General features: G+C 36.2%; 1 protein-coding gene across 1 annotated transcript in view; it reads left to right on the top strand.

Moving 5' to 3' along the window:
• The window catches only part of HNMT (histamine N-methyltransferase), a 48,797-nt gene extending 40,879 nt beyond the window's left edge, over window positions 1-7,918 (top strand). Inside the window, exon 6 of the mRNA XM_077153680.1 lies at window positions 7,220-7,918. Coding sequence (XP_077009795.1) covers window positions 7,220-7,575 — 356 coding nt within the window. The 3' untranslated portion in view covers window positions 7,576-7,918. The remainder of the gene's footprint in view (window positions 1-7,219) is intronic.
• The last annotated feature ends 13,694 nt before the right edge of the window (window positions 7,919-21,612 follow it).

The raw sequence follows: 21,612 nt of genomic DNA on the forward strand, positions 1-21,612 counted from the left end.
AAAAATAGTAAATATTTACATTTACCTTCTTTATATCCCTTGAATATCTCTTTGCCTTCTATGATGTTTTTAAATGAACAAATATTTAACTATTTGGGGTGACATCCTATTTGATAAATGTGCATCTCTAGGGCCCTTACGAACATTTTCATTTGCATTTTCTCAAATACTCATCAAAAACAAGCCTGTCATATTATGTTGTTTTGTGTTGTATTATTTGCTGAAGGAGGAATCTGGTTATGTCCTTTTCCTTCCAGCGATGACGCAGTAAGTACAACATAAGGAATATAAGTAAATATTGTTAGAAAATGAAATAATGACATTGAGTTCATTCATTCCTTCCTTTTTTCATGCAGCAATCTTTATTGATTGTCCACCCAATGTGAGACTTATTGGTTCTAAATATACAACTGTTTAACAGTCCTTAGTGTATACCAGATGCCATACTCTGAAACCATATGTCACAAAATTCATTTGGCCATAAATATGAGGAATGGCTCAACATGGTTGTTGCCTGCGGTTCTGGGTCTGAACTCATGTGGGAGTTTAGCAATAGAGAGCTCCTGTCCACAACTTCCTCCCCGAGGGGACATTTTGATCTACTATTTTTATCTATAGTTAGTCAAAAATACTCATTTACGGGGGGAAGGTCTGGCTTTTTGTTCAGAAGGGCTTGTGTCAACTGAAGCATTCCTACTAATCTGTCTCTAAGTAAAGACACTTCGGGTAAAGCACTTTAGACTGCATTTAGGAATAAAAATAAACTTAGTTACCAGCTTTGTGGGCAGTCTTTTCTTGATGATATGTGACAATAATACAAAAAATATTAAAGGCAGAAATCAGTTTTCCTGTAAGTCATCGTGTGTTTGATTTTAGAATACATTTCATATCAACAGCAGATCCACTCTCCTATTTATGTTTGGTTTATTCTGCCATATTTTAAAAGGCTAAATATTTGGGTGTCAAAAGGCAGCTTTCTATGAGAATGTATCTCCCAGTAGGAAAAATGTAGACTAAGATTTAGAAAGTGACATGAGTAATCTCTAAACAACTGAGAATTGACTAAATGCTTTTATGGATATGGTATCCTGCTGGCTATATCATGAATAAGTTAATACAATCCATGATTTGGGCTTCAAGAAATATGCAAACCATGAAATGTCTGATGGTACGTGGAGCAGGGATGCAGAGCCATTTCGTAGCTGTGTAAGGTTGGTCTCTGAGTCTTGGTTTATTCAAGGGTTATTTGAGGCTAAACATGCCCACTTTATAACTGAGAATTTATGTGATTCATATGTTCTGTGTATTTGAACATTCATGGGGAAGGGAATCTAAAGTAAGGGCTTGTGTAAAGGGAATAAAATCTCAAAAAAAAATTTGTCCAAAGTTATTCATCAGTATAGTTCGGTGGTAACATTTTATTCACTTTCTCAGTATGCAGCTTACAATTCTGAATAACTGCACATGGTATATAAGACAGCTGTCCCAAAGAGGAAAACATTAATAGACGCTGTTCCTGCACATAAAAATGCAACCAATACAGTTGTTGAATTATAAGCGGACTCTGATGCCCTTCTTCCTTTATCATATTCATTTCTTTCTTACAAGAGGTTTACCCTGGTATAGAAGATATCGCATATACATTTCCTCTTAAAAGAACCACCTAGCAAAAGGAGAAAATAGATTTAGATATTTTATTTTGTACTCCACTTCCCTCCTAAAGCTATAAAGTCTTAGCTTAGCTCCTCTATTAGAAAAGTTGTTAAGCAAATAATTACAGATAAATATAAATAGGTAAATAGTTTTTAACTTAAGAAATACTTTTCCAATACTTTGCAATTAAAGAAAATACCCTTCCTGAAATAAAATTGTCAAATATGTCGATCACTGTCATCAATGTAGTGTAGCCTAAACATTCCCAGGTCCCTCAATCTTGGGGGCTCACACTTAGCTTTTAAATATCCGAAGTAAATAATTGGAACCTCATCCTAAGTAACATGGTAGTCCATCCCCCTCTCCATTACTCCTAAGGATTCCTGGGTATCATGCTTCTGGCTGTTGCCAACCACTTCTTGCTTCAAATTCTGCTCCCAGTTCAACTTTTGATTCCCTCTCTCCAGATCTTGCAGGTGCTGCAGCTACCCTTTCTCATCCTGCTGTGTTCTATCCAAGCATGGATGTAGTTCTGACTCCTGCTTTGATTTTGTGAAATGTTGAGGCCTGTGGAGAGGAAGAACAGCAGAGAAGAGAATTCAGCATCAATGTCCCTGGCCATTCTCTTGCTGGTCTTTTCTCTTGATCGGTCTGGGCCTAACTCCCTTGAGCCAACCCTCATAATTTCTCCACAGACGCTCTCCATTTCCTCTTGGTTCAATGTTTTTCTGGAGATGCTAACTCCTCATTCCATCCCCACCCACCCTCTTACTTTGTTAATACATTACGTTGAACCATATAACTCCCTTTTGCTCCCCGCCTTACCTAAATAAACCTGTGCACCCATGAACCTGTCATCTCAAATAACAGGGCGTTTCCACAAGATGAATTCTGTTGCCCTCTCAGTGTATGCAAGTGGCTTCAGTTTCTTTTTTTATAAGAATAACAATAATTGCCTTGTTGCAGTAGTAAAGCTAGTAACGATATATGACTTTTTTTTTTAGAAAAATTAATCAATCTTAGTTTCCAACACAATAAAATTTAGTCACAAGAAATTCCCACTAGATTTTTTTTTCTTCAGTGTCAGTCAAAATCCATAGAAATGATCCACAGTTTTGTCAATTGTTTCTGACATTTGAGGATATGTCTTCAAATCCCTGTCTGTTAGACTCATCTATGAATTACAATTGCGGTTGAAAAAAGTTCCCCATGACTTTCTGAGGTGCTCCATCTATTTCTTTCTTTGACCTTGTTGAAGGACCTTTGCTCTAACCTCCTTCTGCAGCCTAAACGATGCATCTTGAGACCCCATTCTCTACTTGGTAGATTAAAATATTCCTTAAGTTTGAATGTCATCCTAAAACTTGGAACATCTACACCGAAATGGTTCATAGGCTCAGTTTTTATCAAGTTCCTTATAGTCACTTTCTCAGTGGAACTTGCTTATTAATTACCTAGATGTGAAGAAGATTCTTTTGTAGATTTCATTCAGTGTAACATTTTCTCTTATAGTTACACTGCAATGAGGAAAACTAAGTATTATAGATAGATTTGGATATCCTAAAATAGTCGTGAAATTAAATTTCTACAAGCATTCTTCTAACAATGAGTCCCTGGGAAGAGTTCAACAATGCAGTCAGCATCCTGCTTTAAAGGAGCATCTTAAACATGCCATGCTTGGACCTGCCCACCTCAGTCACTGTTATGTCACTATTATGGATTTAGGAGTTATTTTTCTGAATAGACAGAATTACTCAGTTATTAGAGCATCATGTGTGCACTCATTTAAAAAACTAAATGTGTTAGATTGTAAGATAAGGAAATATGGGGTGTGTTTCTAGATTTCGTTATATACAGCCTCTTATTTGGCTGAAGCATTGTTGGTGTTCAACCATATTCAAAACACAGCTTAGACTCTCAGATCTATGTTGGCTGCATAGGATAATCATTGGATAGATTTGATTCATTCAGCTTTTATTGAGCCCCTACTTTGTGCCAGATGCTACTAGGCTCTGAAGGTTGCAAAGAGGACTATTCCCATTCCTCTGCCTTTGAAATATTCATCCTCCAGATTCAGACATGCAATCAAATACTTGCAGCAATGTGCTAAGTTTTCCATCAGAGGTGCTGTAGAGAGTTAATTCAAGCATAGTTCTTTGAGGGCAGAGAGCTCTGCCTCTCATCTTTGTTCCCAGATCTTGGTCAATTTCATGACACATAGATGGTGCTCAGTAAATGTGGTTGAATTGAGCTGAGTAACTGACTCTTATTTCTGCCTTATGAAAGCAGAACTACAACTAGTTCTGAAAGTCTGTCCCCCAAAAAGAGACCGTATTTCAGCTAAAGTTGATGGGGATAGAACTAGAAAATGTAGAAAATTCTGGAGATTTTCAGATGGAAAGATCTGGACAAAAAACAATAAAGGATAAGCAAGTAAAACTAGAAAGGGAAATCCAAGTTAAATGACAACCTTTACTGCCTATTAGAATACATGTTCCTTGAGAGAAGAGACCCTTTTTTTCATGTTCCTAAGTATAGGTTACAGAACTAGCCCAACTCAGTAACTACTCATTTAATGATAACTAACAGAAGCTCCTGTTTATGAAATTAAAACAGATTTGCTTTGGGAGATGAAAAAGAAGAGAATTAAGAACAAAAGTGGTAGATTTTTAAAATGAGGAACATCCTTCCTTAAAATGATGGCAGTGGCATATTTTCCTGTTGAAGTAGTTTGGATAGTTGCTAAATTGCCACCTATCCCATTAAGGGAAATTAGCCAGGAGATTACTGAAATCTTTTATCCTTTCTTCTCCTTACCTGACTAAGAAAGGAGGCAAATCATACTGTATTATTTTTAATACTGTGGGAAGAAAGGATCTGGTTTATATCTTGTTGAAAACAAAAGTAGCACCATATGTTGTGCCCACTGAGTACCATTATGATAATGCATCAGTCAGAGAATGTATAATTGCTCAGTTCAAAAATGGCACCAAGTCACAGAACACTGACACCATCAAATTTTCAGCAATTAGTGTTTGGTTCTTTATTCTCTGCCAGGTTAAAAATAAATAACACAGCATTTCCTCAACTGCTGAAATGTTTATTTGCTTGTAAAATCTTGTTTGTATGTAAATTCTTATTTGGGAAGACAATGCACTGTCTTTGAATGGAAGCTTTTTAATGCATACTCAAGGGCACTCATTTTTTTTTCATTCAACTGAAGTATTTGTTCTTTTTTCTGTTTCAATGTAATTCTACCTTCTGTTAGAGTATATTCTGCAGTTATTGCTCCCGCTTCTGAAATCTTAGAACATTAATAAGCTAGGCTATTTATTAATTTCCAATTGCTAGCTTGGATAGTCTCTTTGTGTTGAGTTAAATCTGGAATGTTAGCCTAATCCATTAATGTGGCCAGGGTCCCCTACATTGTGTGCAGAACGTGGTGAATATGTATTTTTTGTATATTTTTCTGGGGAGCCAAATTTTTGCCAGATTCTTTTATTAGCTCATAAAAGAGGTTTTGTAAACAAACAAAAAAAACAAACCATCAAGCTTCTGAAATCTTCATTTTTAATCCTAGAAGCACATAGAATGTGTAGCTTTGCTTATATTGCTTTACCGGAGTCCAACCTAATTTCCTAATACTTAAAGCAGTGTTTACTATGTGTTGGTCACAGCTGTAAGTGACATTACCTTTATTAACTCATTCACAGAAATTCTATGAGTTGAGTTTATTTTTATCCCTTTTTTACAGATGGTAAAACTGAGGTACAGGTTCATAAAGCTAATTAGAGGAAAAGTCAGGCTTCACACACAGGTGGTCTGGCTTTAGAGACCATGCTCTTAATTGTTGCACTACAATCACTCTGTGTGATAGCTCAGTGTTATATGCATGTATTAGAAGGCCCATAAGTAGATGCTCATTTGTTTTGATTTGTTAATAGCATAGATTTCTGAAGAGCAGGGTCACCTTTTCACTGTCTCAAGATTATAACCTATGGAAATACATTAGCTAACTAATTTCATATGATGTTCATTTATTTTGTAAATATTTATTACCCATCTGTCATGTGTTTAGAATCATGCACTGGTGTGTTTGAATTATCTCATTTAATCCTTGTAGTTGCATTTGAGGTATGATTATCCCCATTTTACAGATGAGGAAACTGAAGTTCTGAAGAGACTAAAATAATGAGCCTCATCTCATTCACTAAGTGTCAGAAGAAGAGTTCAGCCTATGTTTGTCTCCCTCAGATGCTGACTGTCTTACCTTCTGTTCTGGCTTTTCCGCTAAATACAATAGACATTGCAAAAGCATCATCTAAGGGCCTTTTGGTTCAAATCAATCATTTACTTTGCTTTCTTTCCATTTGAATTTTTGCCTTTTGATATCTCCCCTGAATTCCAGATTGATATAACCAACTGCCTTCCTCACATCACCAAGTAAATGTCCAATGGGTCCACTAGACACCTGATGATCCCTTCAAAACTGACTTACCCCACCCCTATTCTTCTCAACTCTGTTGATGACAGTTCTGACTTCCCAGGTGCTCAGGCAAAAAATCATAGGACCATTGAAAACCCTTTTCTGTTTCTCATACCCTACATCCAAGTTGTTGGCAAATTCTACTGGGTCTAGGAGCATAATGTATAAAATATCCAACTACTTCTCATTACCACCAAGCTCACTGGTGTAAATTATTACCATATATCCCCCAGGCCATTGAAATAGCCTTCTCCCTACTTCTACTCTTATCCCTGTATAGTTTATTTTCATCTGTGTGGCCAGAATGATCCTATTAAAATATATGTCAGGTTCTATCACTCTAATGCTGTGCTAACCGATATAGAAGCCTCCTGTGGCTATTTAAATTTAAATTAATTAAAGTGAAGTAAAACTTAAATTTCAGTTCCTCAGTCACATCAGCCATCTTTCAAGTGCTTCATACCCACAAGTGGCTGGTGGCTGCCATATTGGGCAGTGCAGACATAAAATATTTCCATCAGTCTAGAAACTGTAGCAGGAATCACTGCAGTGGCTTCCCATTTCACACCCCCCCCCCATAATATGACACCCTATATACCCCCCCTACCTTCATCATACCTCATTTCCTTTCATTCTCCCCCTTGATTACTCAACTGCACCTCGTTGGCTTCATGGCTAGTTCTTAAAGATGCCAGGTGAATCCTGCTTCAGGTCCTTTGCAGTCGCTCTTCTCTTTACTTGGGGTGCTCTTCCCTCTGCCATCATGGATTGCTTTCAGGTCCCTGCTCAAATGTCACATGACTCTCTGTGGCTACCCTAAATAAAACTTATTTAACCTCCGATACTATCACTTTCAATCTGATTTGCTTTTTATTAGTATTTGCCACCATCTGATGTACCATATATCTTCTTGTATATTAGTTTAATTGCATCTCTTCCCCTCCTCCTTGACTGAGCTCTGCAAGGGGAAGAGTATTACTTTGTTCGCTGCTCTTTTCTCAGCATCTCACATACTTCCTAGCAGAGTAGGCAAATGAAGGAAACAGTAAATGAAATCTTGAGCTTTGTTGTATTGCACAGGAACCAGTGGCTGGGACAAGCTGTGGAGAAAGTACGGATCCCGCTTACCCCGGGATGACCTCTGCCAGTACGTCACATCCTCTGACCTCACGCAGATGTTGGACGACTTGGGGATTAAGTATGAGTGTCATGATCTTCTGTCCACCATGGACATATCTGACTGTTTTATCGATGGCAATGAAAATGGAGACTTGCTTTGGGATTTTTTGACAGAAACCCTCAACTTTAATGCTACAGCACCACCTGATCTCAGAGCAGAAATTTTGAAAGATCTGCAGGAGCCTGAATTCAGTGTAAAGAAGGAGGGAAAGATTCTTTTCAATAATACTCTGAGTTTCATAGTGGTTGAGGCATAATCTAATTAGTCACAGACGTGTTCAAAAATTTATCTGGAGCAATGTCAGTCATTTATTTCTCTGTAGGAATTGCAGATGCATCCCCAAAATGTTGTAAATAGATCATATATGAAAATCTAGAAAATCCCAGGATATTCTTAGACTTCCATGCAGAATTTTAGGTGGTACTGCTGACCTTTACTCTTCACTCCTCCTACTAAACAGAGGACATGCAAGATAAATTACCATATAATCTGGAAGAATGAGGCAACTGACTTGAACTGGTTATTGACAATAAAATCCTTTTCATTTTCTGATTGAACTGTAATTTCTTTGAATACTAATAAAACATATGCTTACTGATTCTTTGAATACTTATAAAGTATATGCTTATTGATATTTTGAATATAAGAAAGTATATGTTTATTGATGCTTCCCTCTTAAGTATTTGTCTTTGTAGATTTTTCTGTGTAGTTTCCATCTTATTTTTATTGATTATTGAAAGTAAGCACATTTAGCATAGTACAACATTAACCTGTCATGTGTTGCCATTCCCTACCATTTTGTTTTGTTTTTTAAGTTTATGATTTTATGGTGTTTTGTTTATTTGCTATACTGAAGTTTTTCTGTTTTTATTCAGCCAAATGTGGATTTTCCCTTTTTTGGGGGGTGGGGGGTGGTGGTGGTGCATGGTCTGGGAATTTGAAGCCAGGTTTCCTGTGTGGCAGGAGAGCATTCTACCACTGAACAACCTGTGTACCCAAATTTTCCTTTTTTTAAATTTCCGGGTTTCTGGCATATTTTTAGAATATTTTTATTGATAAAACAGCATATAAACATTACATACATGGAGTACAATCAGTGGCTTACAATATCATCACATAGTTGTATATTCATCACCATGATCATTTTTGGAACATTTGCATCACTCCAGAAGGAGAAATAAAAAAGAAAAATTTCATACATGCCATGCCCCTTACCCTTCCCTCTCATTGACCACTAGTGTTTCCATCTATTTTAACCTTTGTTCCCCCTATAGTTTATTTTTTGTCCATATTTTTTACTCATCTATCCATACCCTAGATAAAAGCAGCATCTGACACAAGGTTTTCACAATCACAACCTCACATTGTAAAAGCTATATCATTATACAATTATTTTCAAGAAACAAGGTTACTGGAACACAGTTCTACTATTTCAGGTACTTCCCTCTAGCCACTCCAATACACCTTAAACTGAAAAGGGGATATTTATATAATGAGTAAGAATAACTTCCAGGATAACCTCTTAACTCTGTTTGCTATCTCTCAGCCACTGACACTTTATTTTGTCTCATTTCTCTCTTCCCCTTTGGTCAAAAAGCTTTTCTCAATCCCTTGATGCCAGGTCCTATCTCATCATCTTGGGATTTCTATCCCATGTTGCCAGAGAGATTCACACTACTAGGAGTCATGTCCCACATAGAGGGGAGGGCAGTGAATTCACTTGCTATGTTTGCTTAGAGAGAGAGAGAGAGGCCACATCTGAGCAACAAAAGAGGTTTTCTGACTCTCAGGCCTAATTTTAAGTAGGTTTAGCCTATCCTTTGCAGTATAAGTTTTGTAGGGGTGAACCCCAAGATTAAGGGCTTGGCCTATTGATTTGGTTGTCTCCATTACTTATTAAAATATCAGAAATTCTCCAAATGGGGAAGTTGAATATATCCCCCTTTCTCCCCATTCCCCCAAAGGGACTTTGAAAATATTTCTTTATTCACTGTCCAAATCACTCTGGGATTTATCAGGGCATCACACTAACTTGAGAAACCAACAAAATCTCATGCCTATTCAAGATTCCATGTACTTACGGTGTTAACTAAACTGACTATATAAGTTAAATTAGGCAATGCACTACCCAAAATATAAATTTTGCACCAAATAAACATCTCTCCCTTTAGTCTCATACAGAGGTTGAAATTTTAAAATATGGATGATATCATCCTTTACCCACTCTTCTGATAAACCTTAGTCCTATCCAGATCAGCTTCATTCATATCTCTACTCAATGTCTGATAAACTTTTCAACTTCTTAAACAGTTCCTGTATATAGTACTGTCATGGTCAGGCTCGTGTGTCAACTTGGCAAGGTGGTAGTGCCCATTTGTCTGGTTGGGCAAGTGCTGGCCTGTCTGTTACTATGAGGACATTTCATGGAAGTAAATCATGATCACATCACTGCATCCACAGCTGATTGCATTGTAATCAGCCAAAGGGAGTGTCTTTTGCAATAAATGACACTTAATCTAATCACTGGAAGGCTTTTAAGGAGGATTCAGAAGAGACACTCTTTCTGCTTCGGCTGATGAGCCTCTCCTGTGGAGTTTTCCAGGCTCTCCATCAGAGCTGTCAGCTTCGCAGCCTGCCCTGTGGATTTTGGACTCCATGTTCCCATGGTTACATGAGACACTTTAATAAATTTTATATCTACGGATATTTCCTGCTGATTCTGTTTCTCTTGAGAACCTTAGCTAACACAGGTACTGCTGACTTTTATAGCTTCAGAGGTCTAACTCTGAGTCTCAGATGTCATGTAAATACCTGAAGTTTCTGGGAACAATGATGTTATATACAAACAGCTCAGAATTTATAATTAACAGTTACCCCTCTGAATATATGTGACTCCTGTAAGAGCTTACAATCTAGGACCCTTCACAATAAGTCTGGCATGTTGTAATAAACCTTCTGAAACCAAGGTTTTAAAAATAAAATATTTTTATTTTATCATAGTAAATTTATGGTTCCATCTTGTAAAAAAAAGAAAGCTTTGATACGTTTGAAACTTATGTACATATACACAGAGTGAGATTGCAAACAAGGTGTTTTTCTCCCCAAAAGGACAGCCAGTTGTAGCAGCATGATTTATTGGAAAAAAAAATTCCCCTGACTTGACTTGCCCCTTTGATCAGTTACTAAATTTCTAGAAAAACTTGAATCTATTTTGATACTCTGTAGTCCCTTATATTACTCTTTCTATCTACTCCAAAACCAAGGGTCATCTTTGGACAGTAGGGTTTTAGAGGATTTTTGAAACTTATTTAATATTCTTATTTTTTTATGACAAATATCTATAATTTTTATTTAAAAAGTACAATTTCTTTAAGTAAATTATTCCACTCAGTAATTTAATAATTAATCATTTTTAATTAAATAATTCTTACTATATAAGAAACAAAAGGTAAGACTTTACTACACAGGTCATGAACCCTTATTCTCCCAGTGATGAAGCCTTCAGCACAGTACTATTCACCCTTCACATCTCAGTGCTACCAGTGTCTTGTCACTTAAAAAAAAAAGTTGATTGTCCTTCCTAATTCCCTGGATGATCCTCAGGGAGTATATCAGAGGGAAGACCCTATTTATATGAGCCGATTATGAGAATTGCTGTTTATAAGTGAAATTGGCTTACACGGCTCTCTTTCCTTAGACAATTCATCATTTTTTTTTAATTTTAGCAATTTTATTGAGATATATTCACACACCATACAGTCCTTTCAAAGTGTACAATCAGTGGCTATTAGTATTATCACAGAGTTGTGCATTCATCACCACAAGCAATTTTTAGAACATTCTCATTACTCCAAAAAGAAGAACCCCATAATCCTTGGCATTCACCTCTCAATCCCTCTCTTCTTCCCCAGCCCTACATAACCACTAATCTAATTGTCTCTATAGATTTATTTGTATTTAAATAATATAAAATATTACTGTTGACTATATAGTCCATAATTTGCATTAGGTGTCTATTTTCCCATATTGTACACTATAAACACCTTATGATTGTGACAAGATTTTGTTATAGTTCATGAAAAAAATATTCTTACGTTTGTACTATTCACCACAGACATCATCCACCACAGAGTTCTCTGTTATACATTTCTCATGTTTTATTCTCTAGCTTGTCTTCTAGTAATATACATGACCTAAATCTACCCCTTTCCTCCACATTCACACACATGATTGTATAATTAAATTACTGTAATTATACTCACAGTAATGTGTTACCATCACTACCATCCATTTCCAACCTCTTAAAATCAACCTAAATAGAAATTCTATAGAAATAAGCATCAACTCTCTATTCTCAACCCCCATTCTATCTCCTAATTTTATGAATTTGTTTATTATACTTAGTTTATATTAATGAGATCATGCAATATTTATACTTTTGTGTTGGGCTTATTTCACTCAACATAATGTCAAATTTCCATCCATGTGGTCACATGTGTCAGGACTTTATTCTTTTTTGCTAATATTTTTTTAAATTGTGAAATGTAACATATATAGAAAAAAGCAATAAATTTGCAAGTACATTTTAACAAGTATTTATAGAAACAGATTTTAAGTTTCCTATGGTTACTGTTCCATGATTTTATGCTTTTTCTTCTACCTGCTCCAAGACATGGGAGACGAACAGAAATATCAATATAATGATTTAGCAGTCATACTCATTTGTTAAACCCTATCTTCTCTGTTATGTTCCCCCTCCTTTTTTTTCTTCCTTTTTTATGAAAAATAACATATACAAAAAAGCAATGCATTTCAAGGCACAGTAAAACAATTAGTTGTAGAACAGATTTCAGAGTTGGTATGGGTTACAATTAAACAATTTTAGGTTTTTACTTAGCTGCTCTAAGGTATTGGAGACCAAAAGAAATATCAATATAAGATACAGCACTCATACTTATTTGTTAATCCCGACCTTCTCTATATAACTCCACCATCACCTTTGATCTTTTTCCCACTCTTGAGGGGTATTTGGGTTATGCCCATTCTACTTTTTTCATGTTGGAAGGGGCTGTCAACAATATGGGATAGGGGGATTGAACTAGTTGATGTTCTGGAGAGGCTGGCCTCTTTGCATTTCAGGATTTACCTGGTTCAGGGACCCATCTGGAGATTGTAGGTTTCAGGAAAGTTACCCTAGTTCTTGTAACCTTTGTAGAATTTTATATAATGCCCTAGGCATTCTTTAGGATTGGCAGGAATGGTTTTGGTTGGTGTTTGGAAAGTTATGATAGGTAGCAATGTCTAACTGAAGCTTGCATAAGAGTGACCTCCATCACTAGACCTCCATCAAGTAGCCTCTCGACTCTACTTGAACTCTGTTATCCGCTGATGCCTTATTTGTTATATTTCATTTCCCCCTTTTGGTCAGGATTGCATTATTGATCCCGCGGTACCAGGGACAGGTGCATCCCTGGGAATCATCTCCCATGCCACCAGGGAAACTTTTATTCTTGGATGTCATGTCTCATGTAGTGGGGAGGGCAGTGGTTTCACTTGCAGAGTTGGGCTTAGAGAGAGAGGAGCCAGATATGAAAGACAGAAGAGGCCCTCTGGATGTGACTCTTAGGCATACTTAAAGGTAGGCTAAGCTTCTCCACCACATACGTTTCATAAGAGCAAGCATCCAGATGAAGGGCTTGGCCTATTGATTTGGGTGTCCCTAATGTTTGACACAGTATCCAGGTTTCTCCAGAGGTAAAGTTTAATAGTTCCATTTTTTTTTTCTCCCATCCCTCAAGGGACTTTGCCAATACTTTTTAATTATGTGCTTAATATACTCTGGGATGTATCCAGGCATTACATTAAGCAATACAGGATTAAAGGTCCTCATTCTTATTCTGGGCTCCCTCTGTTTGGATTGTTTAAGTGATCTGCCCAGACAGGTTGAAGGACTTTATTACTTCTCATTGCTGAACAATATTCCATTGTACAGATATACCACATTTTGCTTTTCTATTCATCAATTAATGGATACTTGGGCTGCTTCCATCTTTTGGCAATTGTGAATAATACCTCTATGAACATCAGTGTGCAAATGTCTGTTTGTATCCTTGTTATCAGTTCTTCTGGGCATATACCCAGTGACAGGATTGCTCGATCATATGGCAATTCTATACTTAACTTCACGAGGAACCACCAAACTGTCTTCTACAGCTTCTGTGCCACTTTGGATTCCCATCAGTAGTGAATGAGTATTCCTTTTTCCACATTCTCTCTAACAGCTGTAGCTTTCTGATTTTTAAATAGTGGCCATTCTAGTAGGTGTGAAGTGATATCTTATTGTGTTTTTGATTTACATTTCCCTGATAGCTAGTGATGTTGAGCATCTTTTCATGTGCTTTTTGGCCATTTGTATTTCCTCTTTGGAAAAACGTCTATTCAAGTTTTTTCTTTGTTTGTCTTTTTATTGTTGATTTGTAGGATCTTTTTATATATTCTGGATATTAAACCCTTTTTGGATATGTGGTTTCCAAATATTTCCCCCCAAAGGATAGGCTGCCTTTTAACTTTTTTAGCCAAGTCCTTTGAATCACAGAGGTTTGTAATTTTGAAGCGGTCCCATTTATCTATTTTTACTTTCAAAACATGTTCTTTCAGTATGAAGTCTAAGAAACATTGCCTACCACAAAATCTTGAAGATGGTTTCCTATATTTTTTTCTAGAAGTTCTACAGTACTGGTTTTTATATTTAGGTCTTTGATACATTTTGAGTTAATTTTTGCATAAGGTGTGTGTTAGAAGTCCTCTTTCATTCTTTTGTAACTGGATATCCAGTTCTCCCAGCACCATTTGTTGAAGAGACTATTCTGTGCGAGTTGGGTGATGTGGCAGCCTTGTCAGATATCAATTGGCCATACGCATGTGGATCTGTTTCTGAATTCTTGATTCCACTGGTCGATATATTTGTCTTTATGCCAGAACCATGCTATTTTGACCACTGTAGCTTTGTAACATGTTTTAGAGTCAGGAAATGTGAGTCCTCCACGTTCATTTTTCTTTTTCATGATGGTTTTGACTATTCAAGGTCATTTACCCTTCCAAATAATTTTTTATACAGTTTTATTTACGTATCATACAATCCAACCTAAGTAAAAAATCAGCGATTCCTGGTATAATCACAAAACCATACCTTTGCCACTTCCATCTATATGAGGATGTTTCCTTTTCTTCTACAAAGAACCTATACCCATCCCCCATATTACCTCACTTATTGACATTTAGTTTTGGCATATTGCCTTTGTTAGAGTCAATGGAAACATATTACAACGTTACTATTAACTATAGACCTTCACTTGCATTGATTGTATTTTTTCCTGTATGTTATCCCATTTTTATAACACCTTACAATGTCGACATTCATTTCTTCTCTCTCTTGCAAAAAAAAAAAATATTATTTGTACATTTCAACACCATCGTTGTCCACTCTAAGGCATTCCTAAGTGATACCATCTTAGACTTTATCCTCTAGTTTCCTTCTGGTGTCATAGATGCTACCAGCCCTGCTCCCTCAACAATACTCACATTCACCTTCATTCAGTGTACTTATATAAGAGTGCTACCATCAGATAGTATTGTGCCATCCATTTCAGAATCTTTACAATCAGTCTTGTTGCATATTCTATACTCCTTTAGCACCAAATGATAAATCTCTACCCCCTTTCTATCTCCTGATAACCTGTGTTCTCAACTTTAACTCTCAAAGCCAAATAAATTTGGTAATTATCTTTTCTAATTCCATGAAGTAGGCCATTAGAATTTTGATTGGGATTGTATTGACTCTGTAAATCAATTTGGGTAGAATTGACACCTTAACAATATTTAGTCTTCCAATTCATGAACACTGAATATCCTTCCATTTATTTAGGTCTTCTTTGATTTCTTTAAGCAGTGTTTTGTAGTTTTGGTAACAAGTCCTTTATATCCTTGGTTAAGTTTATTCCTAGATATTTTATTCTCTTAGTTGTTGCTATTGAAAATGGATTTTTCTTGATTTCCTCCTCAGTTTGCTCATTACTATGTATAGAAACACTACTAATTTTGCTTGTTTATCTTGTAACTGCCACTTTGATGAACTTGTTTATTAGCTCTAACATCTAGTTGTAGATTTTGGAGGGACTTTCTACATATGGGATCAGGTCATCTGCAAAAATTGAAAGTTTTACTTCCTTTCCAATTTGGAAATTTATTTATTTCTCTTGCTTAGCTATTTTAGCTAGAACTTCCAGCACAATGTTGAATAACAGTGGTGACAGTGGAAATCCTGGTCTTGTTTCAGATCTTAGAGGTAAAGCTCTCAGTATTTCACCATCTACTGTAGTATTAGCTGTGTGTTTTTCATATATGCCCTAAATCATGTTGAAGTATCTTCTATTTCTATCTTTCAAAGTGTTTTAATCAAAAAAGATGCTGGATTTTGTCAAATGTCTTCTGTGTGTCAATTGAGATGATGTGTTTTTCCTGTTCAATTTTTTAATATGGTGTATTACATTAATTTACTTTCTTGTGTTGAAACCTCCCTTGAATAATCAGGATAAAACCTACATGATCATGGTGTATAATTCTTTCAATGTGTTGTGGAATTCAATTTGCAAGTATTTTGTGAGGGCTTTTGCATCTATATTCATTAGAGAAATTGGTCTGTAATTTTCTATTCTTGAAATAACCTTATCTGGCTTTGATATTAGGGTGATGTTGTCTTCATAGAGTGAGTTAGGTAGTGTTCCCTCCTCTTCAATTTTTTGGAAGAGTTTGAGCAGGATTGGGCATTAATTCTTCTTGGAATGATTGGTAAAATTCATCTGTGAAGCCATCTGGTCCTGGGCTTTTCTATTCTGGGAGGTTTTTGAAGACTGATTTAAAATCTCTTTACTTGTAATTGATCTGTTAAGGTCTTTTATTTCTACAGTCAGCGTAAGTTGTTCATATGTTGCTAGGAATTTGTTCATTTAAGTTGTCTAATTTGTTGGCAAACTATTCAGAGTGTCCTCTTATGATCCTTTTTATTTCTATGGAATGAGTAGTAATGTCCCCCATCTCATTTCTGATTATTTGCTTATTCTCTCTTTCTTTCTTTGTCAATCTAGGTAAGAGTTTTTCAATTTTACTGATCTCAATGAATCAACTTTTGGTTTTGTTTATTTTCTCTACTGTCCTTTTTATTTTCAATTTCACTTGTTTTTGCTCTAATCATTATTTTTTCCTTCTACTTGCTTTGTGATTAGTTTGCTGCTCTTCTTCTAGCTCATTCAGGTATACAGTTAGATTTTTTATTTTTGCTCTTTTTTAAAATATAGGCTTCCAGCACTATACATTTTTGTCTCAGCAATGACTTCACAGCATCCCAAAAGTTTTGGTATGTTTTGTTCTCATTTTCATTCATCTTGTGATATTTACTGATTTCTCTGTCAGCTTCTTCTTTGACTCACTGATTATGAGTATGTCATTTAACCTCAATGTATGTGTGAATTTTCTTTAGTTCTCACCATTTCATTATGGTCTGAGGAGGTGCTTTGTATAATTAAAATTTTTTAAATTTATTGAGGCCTGTTTTATGACCCATCCATGGCCTATCATGGATAATGATCCATGAGAACTTGAGAAGAATGTATATCCAGCTGTTTTGGGGTGCAGTGCTTTGAATATGTCTGTTAGATCTAGTTCATTTATCATACTACTCAAATTCTCTGTTTCATTATTGATCCTTTGTCTACATGTTTATTTATTGATGAGAATGTCATAATAAATTCCCCAACTATTATTGTAGAGATCTATTTCCCCCTTCAGTTTTGCCATGTTTGCCTCATGTGTTTTGGAGCACCCTCATAAGTGTGTAAATATTCATTACTGTTATTTCTTCTCAGTGATTTGCCCCCTTTTATTTATATATAGTGTTCTTCATTGCATCTTTTTTGTTGTTTTGTGCTTTAAACTCTTTTTATTGTGTAAATAACACATCTGCAAAGCAAAGAAAGAAAAAGCAATAATTTTCAGAGCACTCTTCAGCACAGTTACAGGACAGATCCCCAAGTTTGTCATGGGCTACCATACCGTCCTCTCAGATTTTTCCTTCTAGCTGCTCCAGAATATAGGAGGCTAGAAGGAGTAAATAATTTTTTTTTTATCATCACAATCGACTTTTTTTGTGTGACAATAACATATATACAAAAAAGCAATAAATTTCAAAGCACAGCACAACAATTAGTTGTAGAACAGATTTCAGAGTTTGGTTTGGGTTACAATTCCACAATTTTAGTTTTTTACTTCTAGCTGCTTTAGGATCCTGGAGACTAAAAGAAATATCAGTTTAATGATTCAGCAATCATAGCAATCATATTCATTTGTTAAACTCTACCTTCTCTGTATAACTCCACCATCACCTTTGATCTTTCTATCCAACTCTTTAGGGGTACGTGGGCTATGGCCATTCTAACTTTTTCATGTTGGAAAGGTCTGTCAATAGTATCAGTAGGGAGATGGAACTATCTGATGTTCTGGAGAGGCTGGGCCCTTGCATTTCAGGACTCATCTGGTCCAGGGACCATCTAGAGGTTGTAGGTTTTGGGAAAGTTACCCTCGTGCATGGAAACTTTCTAGAATCTTAAACATTGCCTTAAGTGTTCTCTAGGATTGGATGGAATGGTTTTGGTTGGGGTTTGACAAGTTATAATAGGTAGCAATGTCTAACTGAAGCTTGCATAAGAATGACCTCCAGATTAGCCTCCTGACTCTATTTGAACTCTCTCAGCCACTGATACTTTATTAGTTACACTTCTTTTCCCCCTTTTGGTAAGGATGGAATTGCTCATCCCATGGTCCAGGGACAGACTACTCCCTGGAAATCATCTCCCATTGCCACCAGGGAGATTTTCACCCCTGAATGTCATGACCCATGTAGGGCGGAAGACAATGATTTCATTTACAGAGTTGAGCTTAGACAGAGTGAGGCCATATCTGAGCTATAAAAGAGGTCCTCCAGAAGTAACTCTTAGGCTTACCTATAGGTAGGTTAAACTTCTCAGCTACCTACATAAGCTTCACAAGCATAAGCCTCAAGATCAAGGTTTAGCCTATTGATTTGGATGTTCCTAATGTTTGACACAGTATCAGGGGATTCCCTGATGGTAAAGTTTAATAGTTTCATATTTTTTCTCCCATCCCTCAAGGAACTTTGCCAATACTTCTTGATTATCCGCTTACTATATTCTAGGATGTATCCAGCTATTATATTAAACTATACAGGATTAAGGGCCCCCATTCTTATTCTGAGCTCCCTGTGTTTCAGTTGTTCAAATAAGCTCTCCAGACAGGTTGAATTAGATTATTTGCTACAGAAAATTTGTTCCAGACCAAACAAACCTTTCTTCTTTTGGTCTCAAAGAGTAGGTATGTAGGTAAAATATAGACATTATCTTCCTTATTCCTGTGTTCTGAATTACCTTAATCCTGACCTGATCGGTTTTGTTCTAATCTCTAAATACTGGATTATAGATATACAAAACAGCCTCTCAAAATCCAGAAATAATAATAACCACTCTGGACTAAATGTGTCTGCTATAAGAGATTATAATCTAGGCCCCTGTTTTCTTATAAGCTGTTTCTAAAGGAGAATATACAATAATTGCTCTTTCATTTCTGGCTTAGTTTGCCTCACCAAATGTCTCACAGGTTCATTCACATCATTGCATGCCTCACAACTTCATTCTTTTTGTAGTAGCACAATATTTGATCATATGTATGCACCATCGCTCACCAGTCTACTTCTCAGTCAGTGCATCCTTCAGCCGCCTGCATTCGTTATGCATCATGTATAGTGCCCAAAGCCCACAGTCCATCAACACTCTCAATTTTAGATAATTTCATTGTTCCCAAGAGAAAGATAACCAATGAGCACACCCTCACCAAACAGGAGATCTAAACCTCCCCTTAACTCTTGTTCTTCCCCTCATTCTTTGCCCCTGTGGTTGCTGTGGTACTGCTGTTTCCATGATGTAGCCCACAGCATGCAGTAGCAGTGTTCCCCGTGCACTCTGGATTTAAACACTCTTTGTACAAGAATCATATCTTTGTAATAATTCTTCCAAGAGCTTATTTATATTTCTAGTGTTAATCAGTGGGACACATGGGTCTATAAAACCCCTTTCAATCTTGTTCACCTTCAATATGGTAATATTTCTTATAGACCAACTAGAGAACTGCCTTCACTTCTATCTATTCCCTTATATTTGAATTAAATCTCATTAGCTAACCATTCTCCCATCTCTAGCTTCTAGAGATCTTTGTGTTCCCCTATATTCTGTATGATAAGCCTCAGATTTTAGCTTTACTATGGTCATAAAAGTGGAGTCATACAGTATCTGTCCTTTTGTGCCCAGCTTATTTCACTCAGCATTATGTCCTCAAGACTCATCCATGTTGTCATGTGATTCAGGACATCATTTCATCTTACTGCTGCATAATATTACATTGAATGCATATACCACATTTTGTTAATCCACCTGTCTGTTGATGGGCATTTGGATTGTTTCCATCTTTTGGTAATTGTGAGTAATGCTTTTATGAACATTGGTGTGCAAATGTCTGTGTCACTGCTTTCAGCTCTTCTAGGTATGTACCAAGTAACTGCCAAACTGTCTTCCATAGCAGCTGTACCATTATATATTCCCACTAGCAGTACATAAATGTTCCAATTTCTCCACATTCTCCAACATTTATTGATTTCTGTTTAATAGCAGCTATTCTTATAGGTGTGAGGTAGTATTGCATTGTTGTCTCGATCTGCATTTCCCTTATAGTTAATGAAAGTGAATATCTCTTCATGTGCTTTTGAGCCATCTGTATTTGTTCTTCAGCAAAATGCCTTCATTGCATCCTATAACAGTTTTGCATTTAAAGTCTATTTTGTCTGATATTAGTACAGCTACCCTAGCTCCTTTTTGGCTGCTGTTTGTGTGCAATATATTTTCCAACCTTTCACTTTCAACTTATTTGTGTCCTTGTGTCTAAGGTGAGTGTCTCATAAATAGCATATAGATGGATAATATTTTTTTAATCCAGTCTGCCAATCTGTGTCTTTTAAGTGGAGAGTTTAATCCATTACATTCAGTGTTGTTACTGTATAGGCATAACTCACTTCAATCATTTTATCGTTTGGCTTTTTTTTATGTGTCATATCTTATTTTTGTCTCTCTTTTTACCCTTTTAGTTCCCCTTACTGATGGCCTTCATTTCTACACTCTACTGCAAGCCTTTCTCTCCTGTCTTTTCTTTTCAACCTGCAGAGCTCCCTTCAGTATTTCTTGTAGAGAAGGTCTCTTGTTGACAAACTCTGTTTCTGTTTATCTGTAATTATTTAAAACTCACCCTTATTATTGAAGGACAGTTCTGCTGGATGAAGAATTTTTGGCTGGCAATTTTTCTCTCTCACTACCTTAACTATATTATATCAGTGCCTTCTTGCCTCCATGGTTTCTGATGAGAAATTGGCACTTAATCCTATTGAGCATCCCTTGTATGTGATAAATCACTTTTCTCTTGCTGTTTGCAGAATTCTGTCTTTGTTTTTGGCATTTGACATTCTGATTAGCATGTGTCTTAGAGTAGGTCTATTAGGATTCATTCTGTTTTGGAGTATATCACCCTTCTTGGACATGTATATTTTAGTCTCTCCAAAGAGTCTGGAAATTTTTGGCCATTATTTTCTCCAATATTCTTTCTGCCCCTTTTTCCTTCTCTTCTCCTTGTTGGACACCCATGATTCCTATGTCTGTACTTCATGCTTTCATTCAATTCCATGAGACCCTGATGATTTTTTCCATTTCTATTCCCTATATGTTTTTCTGTACGTTTTCCAATGTTCTGTCTTCTATTTGCTGATGCTGTCTTCTGCCCATTCAAATCTACTGTTATATGGCTCTAGCATATTTTCAATCTCTTCTATTCTTTTCATTCCCATAAATTCTGTTACTTAGTTTGCATGTGTTCACATTCTTCTTTATACTTGCCCAGTGACTTCTTAATGTCCTTTATACCTTTTTTAAAAAGAAAAAAGCTTTATTACATCAAGTAATAAAAATAATTATGTCTTTGCATGCAAAGATACAAACAGTTTTTCATTTCTTTTCCAGACATTTGATCAACTTACAGGAAACACAGAACTGAAATGTGCATAGCCTCAGTATTAAAATATTCAGGGCTCCTGTTAGATATGATAGGTTACTCTTTCATCTGCATTTAT

The sequence above is a fragment of the Tamandua tetradactyla genome, chromosome 3, assembly GCF_023851605.1.
Source record: "Tamandua tetradactyla isolate mTamTet1 chromosome 3, mTamTet1.pri, whole genome shotgun sequence".
Lineage (NCBI taxonomy): Eukaryota > Metazoa > Chordata > Mammalia > Pilosa > Myrmecophagidae > Tamandua > Tamandua tetradactyla.